This window comes from Schistocerca serialis, chromosome 11, assembly GCF_023864345.2.
Source record: "Schistocerca serialis cubense isolate TAMUIC-IGC-003099 chromosome 11, iqSchSeri2.2, whole genome shotgun sequence".
In the NCBI taxonomy this organism is placed as follows: domain Eukaryota; kingdom Metazoa; phylum Arthropoda; class Insecta; order Orthoptera; family Acrididae; genus Schistocerca; species Schistocerca serialis.
This window is the reverse complement of record NC_064648.1, coordinates 176,492,202-176,510,186: the sequence shown is the minus strand read 5'-3', so window position 1 is coordinate 176,510,186 and position 17,985 is coordinate 176,492,202. Positions and strand designations below refer to the sequence as shown.

General features: G+C 42.9%; 1 protein-coding gene across 1 annotated transcript in view; it reads left to right on the top strand.

The window, feature by feature from the left end:
* The window catches only part of LOC126426617 (forkhead box protein D3-A-like), a 587,591-nt gene that overhangs the window by 547,739 nt on the left and 21,867 nt on the right, over positions 1-17,985 (top strand). Inside the window, exon 13 of the mRNA XM_050088507.1 lies at positions 695-859. Coding sequence (XP_049944464.1) covers positions 695-859 — 165 coding nt within the window. The remainder of the gene's footprint in view (positions 1-694; positions 860-17,985) is intronic.

Genomic DNA, 17,985 nt, shown 5'->3' with positions numbered 1-17,985 from the left:
TGGGATAGACATTTTCACAGCCTACGATACAGAGAATAATATCAGTTGGATCCAAAGACTCTATAAAAATGCTATATTACTTGCTTCCAAACGTAAACAACGTCAGCCGACCGCTGTGGCCGAGTGGTTCTAGACGCTTCAGTCCGGAACCGTGCTGCTGCTACGGTCGCAGGTTCGAATCCTGCCTCGGGCGTGGATGTGAGTGGTGTCCTTAGGTTAGTTAAGTTTAAGTAGTTCTAAGTTCTAGGGTATCTTAGAAGAAAGATTAAGGAAAGGCAAACATACGTTTCTAGCATTTGTAGACTTAGAGAAACCTTTGACAATGTTCACTGGAATACTCTCTTTCAAATCCTGAAGGTGGCAGGGGTAAAATACAGGGAACGAAAGGCTATTTACAATTTGTACAGAAAGCAGATGGCAGATATAAGAATCGAGGGACATGAAAGGGAAGCAGTGGTTGGGAAGGGAGTTGTAGCCTCTCCCCGATGCTATCCAATCTGTATATTGAGCAAGCACTAAAGGAAACAAAGGAAAAGTTCGGAGTACGTATTAAAATCCATGGAGTTTAGGAACGGCCCTTGACCGATACAATTAGTTGCCTGATACAAACCTATCTTCCTCTTGTATGTTGATATGCTATAACAACAGAAGTACCAATCACAGACACAATTGAGAGGTCGCATGTGTGTTTCAGTGGGGAGTCCGGGAGGCAGCTTCACTCCCAGCCCTGGAGGCGGTGGAGGCGGCTCTGGAGGTGGTGGGGGAGGAGACGGGTCACCTGGGGGTGGCAACCGGCTGGGGGCGGCTGTGACAACGGCGCAGGACGCACGGTACTCCTACTGGGCGGCCACAGCCGATGGTGAGTTCAGCAATCTGAAGTTTCTGATCATATGATTCACTCTCACAATTGGGTTCCTGATCATGTACACCATTGACCACACGTTCAGCTGTTTGGTGTCTCATCACTTGGACTAGAGGTAGTGGCTTAAGGCGTGAGGTTTCTGATCTTGTGTGTTCCAAATGGTAACTTTCACAGGAGGGTTTCTGATCATGTACACTGTTGATTGTGTGTTCAGCTATTTAGTTTCCCATTACTTGGACTACAGATGTTCAGCTCAGCACTGAGATTTCTGATCATGTGTGTTACAAATTGTAACTTTCACAAGTCGGTTTCTGATCATGTAGATTTTTGATGATGTATTCAGCTGTTTGGTGGTGCATCACTTGTACTACAAAAAGTGAGTTCAGCAGTGGAAGTTTCTGATCATATGTACTACAGATTGTAGTTTCACAACTGGGTTTGTCATTGTGTGTGATCAGATATTTACTGTCTCATCACTTGGACTGCAGACAGTGAGTTCAGCGACGAAGTTTCTGATCATGTGTGTTACAAATGGTAACTTTCACAAATGGGTTTCTGATCATGTACAACGTTGATTGTTATGATCAGCTGTTCACTTGTAATGCACATGGTGAGTTCAGCAATGATGTTTGTAATCATTTGTGTTACAAATGGTAACTTTCACACGTGAGTTTCTGATCATTCAGACTGTTGACTGTGCATTCAGCTATTTAGTGTCACATCTTGTGAATTACAAATGCTGTGTCCAGCAATGAGATTTCTGATCATTTGTGTTAAAAATTGTAACTTGAGGAGCGGGTTTGTGATCATGTAGATTGTTGACTATCTGTTCAGCTGTTTGGTGTCTTAAAACTTGGACTACACATGGTGAGTTCAGCAATGAGGTTTCTGATCATGTGTGTTACAAATGGTAGCTTTCATAAGTGGCTTTCAGATCATGTAATCTGTTGATTGTGTGTTCAGCTATTTAGTTTCCCATTACTTGGACTACAGATGGTCAGCTCAGCACTGAGATTTCTGATCATGTATGTTACAAATCGTAACTTTCACAAGTCAGTTTCTGATCATGTAGATTTTTGATGATGCGTTCACATGTTTGGTGGTGCATCACTTGTACTACAAAAAGTGGGTTCAGAATGGAAGTTTCTGATCATATATATTACAAATGGTAATTTTTAAGTGGATTAGTCATTGTGTACACTGTTGACCTTGTGATCAGATATTTGATGTCTCATCACTTGGACTGCAGACAGTGAATTCAGCAACGAAGTTTCTGAATGTTTGTGTTACAAATGCTAACTTTCACAGGTGAGTTTCTGATTGTGTACACTGTTGATTGTTATGATCAGCTGTTCACTGTCTCATCACTTGGAATGCACTTGGTGAGTTCAGCAATGATATTTGTAATCATTTGTGTTACAAATGGTAACATTCACAAGTGAGTTTCTGATCATTCAGACTGTTGAGTATGCATTCAGCTATTTGGTGTCACATCATGTGAATTACCAATGCTGTGTCCAGCAATGAGATTTCTGATCATTTGTGTTAAAAATTGTAACTTGAGGAGTGGGTTTGTGATCATGTAGATTGTTGACTATCTGTTCAGCTGTTTGGTGTCTTATCACTTGGACTACACATAGTGAGTTTAGCAATGAGGTTTCTGATCATGTGTGTTACAAATGGTAACTTTCACAAGTGGCTTTCGGATCATATACATTGCTGACTGCATGTTCAACAATCTAATTTCCCATTCGTTGGAATACAGATGGTCAGTTCAGCTCTGAGGTTACTGATCATGTATGTTACAAATGGTAACTTTCACAAGTGAGTTTCTGATCATGTAGATTTTCGATGATGCATTCAGCTGTTTTGTGGTTCATCACTTGTACTACAAAAAGTGAGTTCAGCTATGGAAGTTTCTGACCCTATGTGTTGACTTTGTGATCAGATATTTGCTGTGTCATCAGTTGGACTGCAGATAGAGAGTTCAGCAATGAAGTTTCTGATCTTGCGTGTTACAAATGGTAACTTCCACAGGTGGGTTTCTGATCATGTACGCTCCTGACCTTAAGTTCAGCCGTTCAGCATATGATCACTTTCACTGCTGGTGGTTGCTTCAGCACTGAGGTTTCTGATATTGTGTAATAGAAATGGTAACTTTGACAACTGCACTTCTGATTGTCTACAGTCTTGATCTTACATTCAGTTATTTGACATTAAATTACTTGGACAAGAGGGGTCAGTTCAGGAATGGGGCTTCTGATCATATAAAATACCATGACAAATGTCACAGTGTGGTTCCTGATGATGTATATTACAGGAAATTAGTTAAGAGACACAGTTTCTCAAGGTATGCCCAAAGTAGCAGGTGTTTGATGAAAAGGAAAATAAGACTGCCATGTGAGATGCCAAAGTAGCACCTAGTCAGAAGAATTTTTGCTTCAGGATGTGAGCAACAGGGGAATTATTTTCCACTGCTGTCCATTAAAACTGCAGTGAAGTTTAAATTTAAATTGATCCTTATTTCTAAGACTTAAGTTGAACATCTATTTTTATAATGACAAGTCTAATGAATATTTGATCACCTTCTTCATCTATGTAGTTACGTAACCAACCCACTGTATCTGTACGGGACTATTCATTACAATATTACACGAAGAAATTGTAAACTGTGCTCTGCTCATGTACGCACAATACAGAATGATCAAATGTTGATCGAAACTTATCTTCATGAAATCAAATGTGCAACTGAGGTGATAAAATAAAGGAAAATTTTAAATTTCAACAGAGTTGCAGAATCTCTCATTATGAGTCTTAATAGTGGAAACTTATAATTGGTGAAGTGTACTACATGCTTGGATTTGCAAATGATCAGCACTGCATTGCAGTCGAGTTTAAACACTTACTTCCTACAGAAACTGTTAGAAGAACCATCTTACGTTGCGTAAGAAGTTTTATTTATTTATTGATGGCTAGTTTTGGATGGCTTGCAGTGAATCATCCATGTATGAATCTCTTGTATTACAGCCAGATATGCATGTATGTTACTGGCCACAAAACATATAAACATGACAACTCACATTGTAGCGTCCACACAGAAACATCACTGTATGTTTACGTTTTGACATACAGTGATGTTCATGTGTGAACGCTACATTATGTATTGTTACAGTTATATGTTTTGTGGCCAGGGACTTACTTGCAAGTCTGGTTGTAATGTAAGAGTTATGTACATGAATGATTTAGTACAAGCTGTCTGAAACTAATCATCAGTAAATAAATAAAACTTCATACACAACTTAAGATGGTTTCTCTAACAGTTATTCTAATCGCACAAAAGTTGCAAACCTGTTTCAACCGCAGCCTGCTGGAAAGACGCAATTACTATCTGCTTTTTAGTGTTGTGTATGTGAGGCCTGTCAATGGATTTTAAAAATGTTGATGAGATTATAGTTTTTATTTTTTAATTAGTTACATCTGTCATATACACAAGCGTTTTTCCTGTGGCATCGTCAATTCATGCGTATGTCACATATATTGTCAGCATACTTAACTAGAAGTTAACACTAAACAATGGTTGAAACAAGCACATAGGCCGTAAAAGGTAGTACCGAAGTACAGGGCTATTACAAATGATTGAAGCGATTTCATAAATTCACTGTCATTCATTGACATACGGTCACGACACACTACAGATACGTAGAAAAACTCATAAAGTTTTGTTCGGCTGAAGCCGCACTTCAGGTTTCTCCCGCCAGAGCGCTCGAGAGCGCAGTGAGACAAAATGGCGACAGGAGCCGAGAAAGCGTATGTCGTGCTTGAAATGCACTCACATCAGTCAGTCATAACAGTGCAACGACACTTCAGGACCAAGTTCAACAAAGATCCACCAACTGCCAACTCCATTCGGCGATGGCATGCGCAGTTTAAAGCTTCTGGATGCCTCTGTAAGGGGAAATCAACGGGTCGGCCTGCAGTGAGCGAAGAAACGGTTGAACGCGTGCGGGCAAGTTTCACGCGTAGCCCGCGGAAGTCGACGAATAAAGCGAGCAGGGAGCTAAACGTACCACAGCCGACGGTTTGAAAAATCTTACGGAAAAGGCTAAAGCAGAAGCCTTACCGTTTACAGTTGCTACAAGCCCTGACACCCGATGACAAAGTCAAACGCTTTGAATTTTCGGCGCGGTTGCAACAGCTCATGGAGGAGGATGCGTTCAGTGCGAAACTTGTTTTCAGTGATGAAGCAACATTTTTTCTTAAGGTGAAATGAACAGACACAATGTGCGAATCTGGGCGGTAGAGAATCCTCACACATTCGTGCAGCAAATTCGCAAGTCACCAAAACTTGACGTGTTTTGTGCAATCTCACAGTTTAAAGTTTACGGCCCCTTTTTCTTCTGCGAAAAAAACGTTACAGGACACGTGTATCTGGACATGCTGGAAAATTGGCTCATGCCACAACTGGAGACCGACAGCGCCGACTTCATCTTTCAACAGGATGGTGCTCCACCGCACTTCCACCGTGATGTTCGGCATTTCTTAAACAGGAGATTGGAAAACCGATGGATCGGTCGTGGTGGAGATCATGATCAGCAATTCATGTCATGGCCTCCACACTCTCCCGACTTAACCCCATGCGATTTCTTTCTGTGGGGTTATGTGAAAGATTCAGTGTTTAAACCTCCTCTACCAAGAAACGTGCCAGAACTGCGAGCTCGCATCAACGATGCTTTCGAACTCATTGATGGGGACATGCTGCGCCGAGTTGTGGAGGAACTTGATTATCGGCTTGATGTCTGCCGAATCACTAAAGGGGCACATATCGAACATCTGTGAATGCCTAAAAAACCTTTTTGAGTTTTTGTATGTGTGTGCAAAGCATTGTGAAAATATCTCAAATAATAAAGTTATTGTAGAGCTGTGAAATCGCTTCAATCATTTGTAATAACCCTGTACTGGCTGTAATAATAAGTCTGGAGAAGAATATTTGAGTACATACATATAATAAAAATGGATATACTCGTACATGTGTCTGTGTGTATCTATTGCATGGTTGATCTAAGTATTGGTTCTTTTTCGCCATGTTCTCAAAAAACTTGTCTGGACTGTGGAACCCTGAATTTTCGAAATTACTGGACATTATCATCTCTTGCTTAATTCAGTCTTATGTTTCTCTCGACTAGTATCTATTCAGAAACGCTGTGCGGAACTCTTCATGTGTTTCACAAGTTCTCCCTATGTTTCTCATCCATTCGATGGTTGCACCTTCCATGTCCGAGCAGACAAAATGTAATTGGTATCTGAGAGGCCAGTGGGGTGGTAAACTCAGATCAAATTGTCCTATAAAAGTCTTGGAGTGTAAAATATTTCCGTCATCTTTATAGTGTTGGGACCTTCTGACTGAAATGAAGTGCTCAAAGTAAAATTTTTCTTCGGAGTTTTTACACTACTGGCCATTAAAATTGGTACACCACGAAGATGACGTCCTACAGACGCGAAATGCAACCGACAGGAAGAAGATGCTGTGATATGCAAATGATTAACTTTTCACAGCATTCACACAAGGTTGGCGCCGGTGGCGACACCTACAACGTGCTGACATGAGGAAAGTTTCCAGCCGATTTCTCATACACAAACAGCAGTTGACCGGCGTTGCCTGGTGAAACGTTGTTGTGATGCCTCGTGTAAGGAGGAGAAATGCGTACCATCACGTTTACGACTTTGATAAAGGTCGGCTTGTAGCCTATCGCGATTGCGGTTTATCGTGTCGCGACATTGCTGCTCGCGATGGTCGAGATCCAATGACTGTTAGCAGAATATGGAATCGGTGGGTTCAGGAGGGTAATACGGAACGCCGTGCTGGATCGCAACGGCCTCGTATCACTAATAGTCGAGATGACAGGCATCTTATCCGCATGGCTGTAACGGATCGTGCAGCCACGTCTCGATCCCTGAGTCAACAGATGGGGACGTTTGCAAGACGACAACCATCTGCACCAACAGTTCGACGACGTTAGGAGCAGCACGGACTATCAGCTCGGAGACCGTGGCTGCGGTTACCCTTGACGCTGCATTACAGACAGGAGCGCCTGCTATGGTGTACTCGATGACGAACCTGGGTGCACGAATGGCAAAACGTCATTTTTTTCGGATGAATGCAGATTCTGTTTACAGCATCATGATGGTCGCATCCGTGTTTGGCGACATCGCGGTGAACGCATTTTGGAAGCGTGTATTCGTCATCGCCATACTGGCGTATCACCCGGCGTGATGGTATGGTGTGCCATTGGTTACACGTCTCGGTCACCTCTCGTTCGCACTGCGGCACTTTGAACAGTGGACGTTACATTTCAGATGTGTTACGACCCGTGGCTCTACCCTTCATTCGATCCGTGTGAAACCCTACATTTCAGCAGGATAATGCACGACCGCACGTTGCAGGTCCTGTACGGGCCTCTCTGGATACAGTCAATGTTCGACTGCTGCCCTGGCCAGCATATTCTCCAGATCTCTCACCGACTGAAAACGTCTGGTCAATGGTGGCCGAGCAACTGGCTTGTCACAATACACCAGTCATTACTCTTGATGAACTGATGAACTGTGGTATCGTGTTGAAGCTGCATGGGCAGGCGTATGAAGGCCGTTATTGCGGCCAGAGGTGGTTGTTCTGGGTACTGATTTCTTAGGATCTATGCACCCAAATTGGGTGAAAATGTAATGACATGTCAGTTCTAGTATAATATATTTGTCCAATGAATACGCGTTTATCATCTGAATTTCTTCTTGGTGTTGCAATTTCAATGGCCAGTAGTGTAATTACTCTCATTGGTTGGATTTCACGTCTTTCGCGCGCCTCCTCAGGTCCGCAGTCCCGGCTGTGTTCAGTCCCCATTTCTACAGCGCATTCAGTATTATTCGACAGGCGTGCGGTAGTACGAATTAACAGGCTACCGTTGTCCATGTCAAATATGGCGTTATTATTCGCGTGGTTTGAGACAAGCGAGGTTGTTAGATTTTGTGTCGTTATATGTTCCATGTCAAAGTTGGCCACACCATATTCCTTTACTGTGTTTACGCTTTCTGTTTGTACAAGATTGTGCTGTACCGAATTTGGTCTGGTTTCTATCGTTCTCGCTGCTGTTACACTACTATCACTCTGAGTTTCCGTATTTTCTGAACTTTTGTATTGAGACTTTATTTCTTCGGATAGTTGTTTCATTGCCCTTTTCATGCTCATTCGGAGTTGCTCTAATTTCGCAATACGTACTTCATTCGGCGTAGTCTCTTTCGCATGCAACTGTGTCTCTTTGACGCGACTTATGCTACTCTGCAATTTACCGGGTGATCAAAAAGTCAGTATAAATTTGAAAACTGAATAGATCACGGAGTAATGTAGATAGAGAGGTACAAATTGACACACATGCTTGGAATGACATGGTGTTTTATTAGAACTAAAAAAATACAAAAGTTCAAAAAATGTCCGACAGATGGCGCTTCATCTGATCAGAATAGCAATAATTAGCATAACAAAGTAATACAAAGCAAAGATAATGTTCTTTACAGGAAATGCTCAATATGTCCACCATCATTCCTCAACAATAGCTGTAGTCGAGGAGTAATGTTGTGAACAGCACTGTAAAGCATGTCCGGAGTTACGGTGAGGCATTGGCGTCGGATGTCGTCTTTCAGCATCCCTAGAGATGTCGGTCGATCACGATACACTTGCGACTTCAGGTAACCCCAAAGCCAATAATCGCACGGACTGAGGTCTGGGGACCTGGGAGGCCAAGCGTGACGAAAGTGGCGGCTGAGCACACGATCATCACCAAACGACGCGCGCAAGAGATCTTTCACGCGTCGAGCAATACTTCTTTTTTTTTTTTTGTTCTAATAAAACCCCATGTCATTCCAAGCATGTGTGTCCATTTTTACCTATCTACATTATTCCGTGGTTGATTAAGTTTTTTGATCACCCGGTATGTATTGGCCCTTTTCCTAGTTTGGTGTTTGTAGTGTCTGCTCCTTAGTAACACTAGCAATACGTTTCGCGTTTCTTGCTATTAATTTAACTTTATTAGCAGTTCTTTTTATCTCTGTTCCTTCGCGTGTCAATTTGGGTTGCAATGTAACTTCTTCGTCTTTGACATCTCTTGCTTCCATCTTAATTGTGTTAATATCCATACTAACTTTGTCGATCCTGTTATGAATTCCCCTCATGTTCTTTTTATTTCGTTTCTCATATTTTCCATTGCCTCATCTATCACTTTTAGCACCTTGCACGTTATTTGACACAATTGGTTCTGAACAAGCGCGGACATACCGGTATTGGGTTCTGTCAATTTCTTCGTGTCTTTTATAACTACTATAACCCCTGATGCGTTACTGCGTGCCGGCGCATTCGATTGTGGTCGGTTGCAGTAATTACTGGAGCTTTTGTGTCCACATGGGCTAACTACACCACAGCTTCTGATGTTTATTACTACATCCACGTGTTCGCGAGTTTCTTCCTCGCTATCAGATTCTCCTCCCCTGGCTTGACTGAACCTACCTTCCTCCAGAAATTCCCTGTCACCCACGTTCATCTCATCTGTTCCCTGCGCACCTAGTGTTCTCAGTTCTGTCTTGTCCCACAGATTTTCGATACTCCCATTTGCCTCCGCCATTTCACTATTAACCTTGTCTACAGTATTTGCTTGTTTCTCGTTAGCACGAAGAGTGAGAGTACTCGATATTATCCCTCATGTGCAAATTTCTGCCGGCCGCGGTGGTCTCGCGGTTCTATGCGCGCAGTCCGGAACCGTGCGACTGCTACGGTCGCAAGTTCGAATCCTGCCTCGGGTATGGATGTGTGTGCTGTCCTTAGGTTAGTTAGGTTTAAGTAGTTCTAAGTTCCAGGGGACTGATGACCACAGCAGTTAAGTCCCGTAGTGCTCAGAGCCATTTGAACCATTTTTTAGCAAATTTCACTTACACAAATAATTACTTAATTGACACTAGCACACGTAGAAGAAAATAATTTAATAATCAGTTAATTTTGTTAAGACAACGTCGTGATTGGGCAGTGATATGTACAAACACGTATATAAAACATTCCTTAACGACTACAGCCAGTGATCAGACGCTCAAGTGCGGCAGTAACTCTAACAAATTAGTCAAAGACAATTAAGCCAGCGAGCAGACGGTCAAGCGCGACAACAGATGGAATTATTACTAAATTATCTATAATGAAACGCGTGACTCTACGCCTGTGTGCATAAATTATTCAACCAAGCTGAAATCACAATTAATCTGCAAATATTTTATTCACGCTGAGATTTCGGATTGTTACATCCACAAATTTTGCTGGCTGTTTCTCAGGATTCACAGGAACTCATCCTGGCATGTTCACCCATGCCTAACGTACCTCCACGTCTTCTACTGGCTATTGATGGCGGGAACTTGCCGTGAGTACGTGCAAGTGATAATTTGTGCAACGGGTATCTTAACACTACTGAAGTCGCCCTGACACTTATACGTCCCCCAGTGGGAGTACGTTGTTCTCATTAATTATGTAAATTGTAATGTGATAGCCTGTGGATATCCTGTGGATACGATAGAATGTCAGGATAAGTCCCCCTTTTAACGAATAAATTATATAATGTACACAAGAGACAAGATTAACTGGTACAGTAAAATAGTATGTACAGGGTTATTACAAATGATTGAAGCGATTTCACAGCTCTACAATAACTTTATTATTTGAGATATTTTCACAATGCTTTGCACACACATACAAAAACTCAAAAAGTTTTTTTAGGCATTCACAAATGTTCGATATGTGCCCCTTTAGTGATTCGGCAGACATCAAGCCGATAATCAAGTTCCTCCCACACTCGGCGCAGCATGTCCCCATCAATGAGTTCGAAAGCATCGTTGATGCGAGCTCGCAGTTCTGGCACGTTTCTTGGTAGAGGAGGTTTAGACACTGAATCTTTCACATAACCCCACAGAAAGAAATCGCACGGGGTTAAGTCGGGAGAGCGTGGAGGCCATGACACGAATTGCTGATCGTGATCTCCACCACGACCGATCTGTCGGTTTTCCAATCTCCTGTTTAAGAAATGCCGAACATCATGATGGAAGTGCGGTGGAGCACCATCCTGTTGAAAGATGAAAATGGCTCCCTGCTTGCTTTATTCGTCGACTTCCGCGGGCTACGCGTGAAACTTGCCCGCACGCGTTCAACCGTTTCTTCGCTCACTGCAGGCCGACCCGTTGATTTCCCCTTACAGAGGCATCCAGAAGCTTTAAACTGCGCACACCATCGCCGAATGGAGTTGGCAGTTGGTGGATCTTTGCTGAACTTCGTCCTGAAGTGTCGTTGCACTGTTACGACTGACTGATGTGAGTGCATTTCAAGCACGACATACGCTTTCTCGGCTCCTGTCGCCATTTTGTCTCACTGCGCTCTCGAGCGCTCTAGCGGCAGAAACCTGAAGTGCGGCTTCAGCCGAACAAAACTTTATGAGTTTTTCTACGTATCTGTAGTGTGTCGTGACCATATGTCAATGAATGGAGCTACAGTGAATTTATGAAATCGCTTCAATCATTTGTAATAGCCCTCTACTAAAGGATAAATGCCGTGATTTTAATACATTTATTCATCATCATAAAAACAATTTAAAGAAACTAAGTAAGGATTACAAACCTCAGGTTCTCCCAGTGTTAATACTGGCCCTTAAACTGTCTGGCTCTGCCCTATAATGTACTCGCGATCTGTGATTAGGCGCCGAGTAACTGACATCCCCCGATGTACTCCCATTCAATGAATTCGAAAGTAAGGTTCTATGTACTGACTTGGCAGAAAATTCTAAGAAATTTTGGTCTTATGTCGAAGCGGTAGGTGCATCAAAACAAAATGTCCAGACACTCTGTCACCAAAATGGTACTGAAACAGACGATGACAGACAAAAGGCCGAAATACTAAATGTGTTTTTCCAAAACTGTTTCACAGAGGAAGAGTGCACTGTAGTTCCTTCTCTAGACTGTCGCACAGATGACAAAATGGTAGCTATCGAAATAGACGACAGAGGGATCTCTCGAGAAGAGACCGCGAGGATAAAATCAGGGAGATTAGAGCCCACACAGAGGCATACCGACAATCCTCCTTTCCACGAACAATACGAGACTGGAATAGAAGGGAGAACCGATGGAGGTACTCAAAATACCCTCCGCCACACACCGTCAGGTGGCTTGCGGAGTACGGATGTAGATGTAGATGTAGATGTCTCTACTGCTCGCTGCGAAGCATGAGCCGTACATGTAACATGCACTAACTTTCCATAAAATATATTAAGCGTTTTCACAGCCTTCAATAAATATGGAGCTGCGTGTGTGTATATCAGTAGGACCCTACATTATAATACGACACCACGCCAGACTACCTTAAGTCCAGCAACTGTTGAACTTTCTTTTTCCTCCAAAGATATGTGAAGTATGTCAGCGGCAAGAAACAATCAATGCCTTCTCTGCGCGATAGCAATGGAGATCCTATCGGAGACACTGCTGCCAAAGTAGAGTTACTAAACACAGCCTTCCGAAATGCCTTCACAAAACAAGACGAAGTAAATATTCCAGAATTAGAATCGAGAACAGCTGCCAACATGAGTAACGCAGAAGTAAATATCCTCGGAGCAGTGAAGCAACTTAAATCACTTAATAAAAGCAAGTCTTGTGGTCCAGACTGTATAAAAAAAAGGTTCAAATGGCTCTGAGCACTATGGGACTTAACATCTGTGGTCGTCAGTCCCCTAGAACTTAGAACTACTTAAACCTAACTAACCTAAGGACATCACACACATCCATGCCCGAGGCAGGATTCGAACCTGCGACCGTAGCGGTCGCGCAGTTCCAGACTGAAGCGCCTACAAAAGCTCGGCCACTCCGGCCGGCCCAGACTGTATACCAATTACGTTCCTTTCGGAGTATGCCGATGCATTAGCTCCATTCTTAACAATCATATACAACCGTTCGCTCGACGAAAGATCCGTATCCAACGACTGGAAAATTCAAGAAAGTTAGTACACTAAATTACAGGCCCATATCGTTAACGTGTATATGCAGCAGGATTTTGGAACATATATTGTGTTGGAACACTATGAATTACCTCGAAGAAAACGGTCTATTGACACACAGTCAACATGGCTTTAGGAAACATCGTTCCTATGAAACAGAACTAGCTCTTTATTCACATGAAGTGTTGAGTGCTATTGACATCTACATCTACATCTACATGATCACTCTGCAATTCACATTGAAGTGCTTGGCAGAGGGTTCATCGAACCACAATCATACCATCTCTCTACCATTCCACTCCCGAACAGCGCGCGGGAAAAACGAACACCTAAACCTTTCTGTTCGGGCTCTGATTTCTCTTATTTTATTTTGATGATCATTCCTACCTATATAGGTTGGGCTCAACAAAATATTTTCCCATTCGGAAGAGAAAGTTGGTGACTGAAATTTCGTAAATAGGTCTCGCCGCGACGAATAACGTCTTTGCTTGAATGACTTCCATCCCAACTCGTGTATCATTCTGCCACACTCTCTCCCCTATTACGTGATAATACAAAACGAGCTGCCCTTTTTTGCACCCTTTCGATATCCTCCGTCAATCCCACCTGGTAAGGATCCCACACCGCGCAGCAATATTGTAACAGAGGACGAAAGAGTGTAGTGTAAGCTGTCTCTTTAGTGGACTTGTTGCATCTTCTAAGTGTCCTGCCAATGAAACGCAACCTTTTTCTCGCCTTCCCAACAATATTATCTGTGTGGTCTTTCCAACTGAAGTTGTTCGTGATTTTAACACCCAGGTACTTAGTTGAATTGACATCCTCGAGAATTGTACTGTTTATCGAGTAATCGAATTCCAACGGATTTCTTTTGGAACTCGTGTGGAGCACCTCACATTTTTCGTTATTTAGTGTCAACTGCCACCTGCCACACCATACAGCAATCTTTTCTAAATCGCTTTGCAACTGATACTGGTCTTCGGATGACCTTACTAGACGGTAAATTACAGCATCATCTGCGAACAACCTAAGAGAACTGCTCAGATTGTCACCAAGGTCATTTATATAGATCAGGAACAGCAGAGGTCCCAGGACGCTTCCCTGGGGAACACCTGATATCACTTTAGTTTTACTCGACGATTTGCCGTCTATTACTACGAACTGCGACCTTCCTGACAGGAAATCACGAATCCAGTCGCACAACTGAGACGATACCCCATAGGCCCGCAGCTTGATTAGAAGTCGCTTTTGAGAAACGGTGTCAAAAGCTTTCCGGAAATCTAGAAATACGGAATCAACCTGAGATCCCCTGTCGATAGCGGCCATTACATCGTGCGAATAAAGAGCTAGCTGCGTTGCACAAGAACGATGTCTTCTGAAACCGTGCTGATTACGTATCAATAGATCGTTCCCCTCGAGGTGATTCATAATGTTTGAATACAGTTTATGCTCCAAAACCCTACTGCAAACCGACGTCAATGATATAGGTCTGTAGTTAGATGGATAACTATTACTACACTTCTTAAACACTGGTGCGACCTGCGCAATTTTCCAATCTGCAGGTACAGATCTATCGGTGAGCGAGCGGTTGTATATGATTGCTAAGTAGGGAGCTATTGTATCAGCGTAATCTGAAAGGAACCTAATCGGTATACAATCTGGACCTGAAGACTTGCCCGTATCAAGCGATTTGACTTGCTTCGCAAGCCCTAAGGTATCTACTTCTAAGAAACTCATGCTATCAGCTGTTCGTGTTTCAAATTCTGGCATATTCCATTCGTCTTCCCTGTTGAAGGAATTTCGGAAAACTGCGTTCAATAACTCCGCTTTAGCGGCACAGTCGTCGGTAACAGTACCATCGGCACTGAGCAGCGAAGGTATTGACTGCGTCTTGCCGCTTGTGTACTTTACGTACGACCAGAATTTCTTCGGATTTTCTACCGAATTTCGAGACAATGTTTCGTTGTGGAACCTATTAAGGGCATCTCGCATTGACGTCCGTGCCAAATTTCGCGCGCCTGTAAATTTTAGCCAATCTTCGGGATTTCGCGTTCTTCTGAACTTTGCATGCTTTCTCCGTTGCCTCTGCAACAGCGTTCGGACCTGTTTTGTGTACCAAGGCATTTCAGATCGTTTCCGTATTTCTGGATTTCCGGAAGGCTTTTGACACTGTATCTCACAAGCGGCTCGTAGTGAATTGCGTGCTTGTAGAATATCGTCTGAGTTGCGTGACTGATTTTGTGATTTCCTGTCAGAGAGGTCACAGTTCGTAGTAACTGACGGAAAGTCGTCGAGTAAAACAGAAGTGATTTCTGGCGTTCCCCAAAGTACTCGTATAGGTCTTTTGCTGTTTCTTCTACATCTACATCTACATTTATATTCCGCAAGCCACCCAACGGTGTGTGGCGGAGGGCACTTTACGTGCCACTGTCATTACCTCCCTTTCCTGTTCCAGTCGCGTATGGTTCGCGTGAAGAACGACTGCCGGAAAGCCTCCGTGCGCGCTCTAATCTCTCTAATTTTACATCCGTGATCTCCTCGGGAGGTATAAGTAGGGGGAAGCAATATATTCGATACCTCATCCAGAAACGCACCCTCTCAAAACCTGGACAGCGAGCTACACCGCGATGCAGAGCGCCTCTCTTGCAGAGTCTGCCACTCGAGTTTGCTAAACATCTCCGTAACGCTGTCACGCTTACCAAATAACCCTGTGACGAAACGCGCCGCTCTTCTTTGGATCTTCGCTGTCTCCTCCGTCAAACCGATCTGGTACGGATCCCACACTGATGAGCAATACTCAAGTATAGGTCGAACGAGTGTTTTGTAAGCCACCTCCTTTGTTGATGGACTACATTTTCTAAGGACTCTCCCAATGAATCTCAACCTGGCACCCTTATCTATGTAAACGATTTGGGAGATAATTTGAGCAACCGTCTTCGGTTGTTTGCAGATGACGCTATCGTTTATCGACTAATAAAGTCACCAGAAGATCAAAACAAACTGCAAAACGATTTAGAAAAGATATCTGAGTGGTGCGAAAATTAACAGTTGACCTAAGTAACGAAAAGTGTGAGGTCATCCACATGAGTGACAAAAAGAATCCGTTAAACTTCGGTTACACAAGAAATCAGTGAAATATAAAGGCCATAATTTCAACTAAATACCTAGGAATTACAATTACGAACAACATAAATTGGAAGGAACACACAGAAACTGTTGTGGGGAAGGCTAACCAAAGACTGCGTTTTGCTGGCACGATACTTTGAATGTGTGACAGATTTACTAAGGAGACTGGCGACACTACGCTTGTCCGTCCTGTTTTAGAATACTGCTGCGCGGTGTGGGATCCTTACCAGACAGGACTGACGGAGTACATCGAAAGAGAACAAAGGAGGGCAGCACGTTTTGTATTATCGCGAAATATCGGAGATAGTGTCACAGAAATGATACAGCATTTGGGCTTGACATCATTAAAAGGCGTTTTTCGTTGTGAGAGAATCTTCTCACGAAATTCCAGTCACCAACTTTCTTCTCCGAATGCGAAAATATTTTGGTGACACCGACCAACAAAGGGAGAAACGATCACTGCGATAAAATAAAGGAAAGATATGGCTGTTCATTGTTTCCGCGCGCTATACGAGATTGGAATAATAGAGGATTGTGAGGGAGGTTCGATGAACCCTCTGCTAGGCACTTACATGTGATTTGCAGAGTATCCATGTAGATGCAGATGTAGATGTACCAGGTGATCAAAAAGTGAGTATAAATTTGAAAACTTAATAAATCACAGAATAACGTAGATGGAGAGGTAAAAATTGACACACATGCTTGGAATGATATGGGGATTTATTAGAACCCAAAAAAACCAAAGTATTGCGAGACGCGTGAAAGATTTCTTGCGCGCGTCGTTTGGTGATGATCGAGTGTTCAGCCGCCACTTTCGTCATGCTTGGCCTCCCAGGTCCCCAGACCCCAGTCCGTGCGGTTATTGGCTTTGGTGTTACCTGAAGTCGCAAGTGTATCGTGATCGACCGACATCTCTAGGGATGCTGAAAGACAACATCCGACGCCAATGCCTCACCGTAACTCCGGACATGCTTTACAGTGCTGTTCACAACATTATTCCTCGACTACTGCTATTGTTGAGGAATGATGGTGGACATATTGAGCATTTCCTGTAAAGAACACCATCTTTGCTTTGTCTTACTTTGTTATGCTAATTATTGCCATTCTCATCAGACGAAGCGCCATCTGTCGTACATGTTTTGAACGTTTGTATTTTTTTGGTTCTAATAAAACCGCATGTCATTCCAAGCATGTGTGTCGTCAATTTGTACCTCTCTATCTACATTATTCCGCGGTTTATTCAGTTTTCAAATTTATACTGACTTTTTGATCACCCGGTAGAAAGGTAATAAGCTAAATAGGTTTATATGCAGCCTCAGACTCCAACCTGCCCACCATTAGGTAAGCGACAAAACGACCTGCACGATCCGTCGTCACATCAGCAGGAATCAAGTGTAGGTGATCTGCCAATGTAAACCCTGATCTTTTCTAATATACTGACGAGATGCAACGTTACTTTCGAGTTCTACCACCGTAAATATGGAAGATCCGCGATTCGGAATGTCAGAACTGTGCAGTAAGTAGTGGCAGGAACACCGCCACAAAATTACCCAGCACTAACATTCCAAACCATCGACTCTCGGAGAGAGATTTTAACCGTGTTCAACGCAGTGGTAAAGTATCGAACTATTTTTCTCCGAATCGTACAGTTTGGGGGAAAAGCAGTGAGAATAATTACTTTTGGAATCTTTTATCAGACAAAGCCTGTTATAACAATAAACTGTTTTGCTTAATAAAACGGCCGCCAGCCCAAATCGGGCACAGTGTCTACACAAAAAGATGAAGTCCATTTTCGACATTGAATAAATAACTACTTTCACTTACTACGGTCACTTGACGGTAAGTACTGTTAATCTCACTTTCTGATGACAGATGTGAAAATTACCGAAGTATCAGTTTAATAAGTCACAGCTGCAAAATACAAACGCGAATTCTTTACAGACGAAT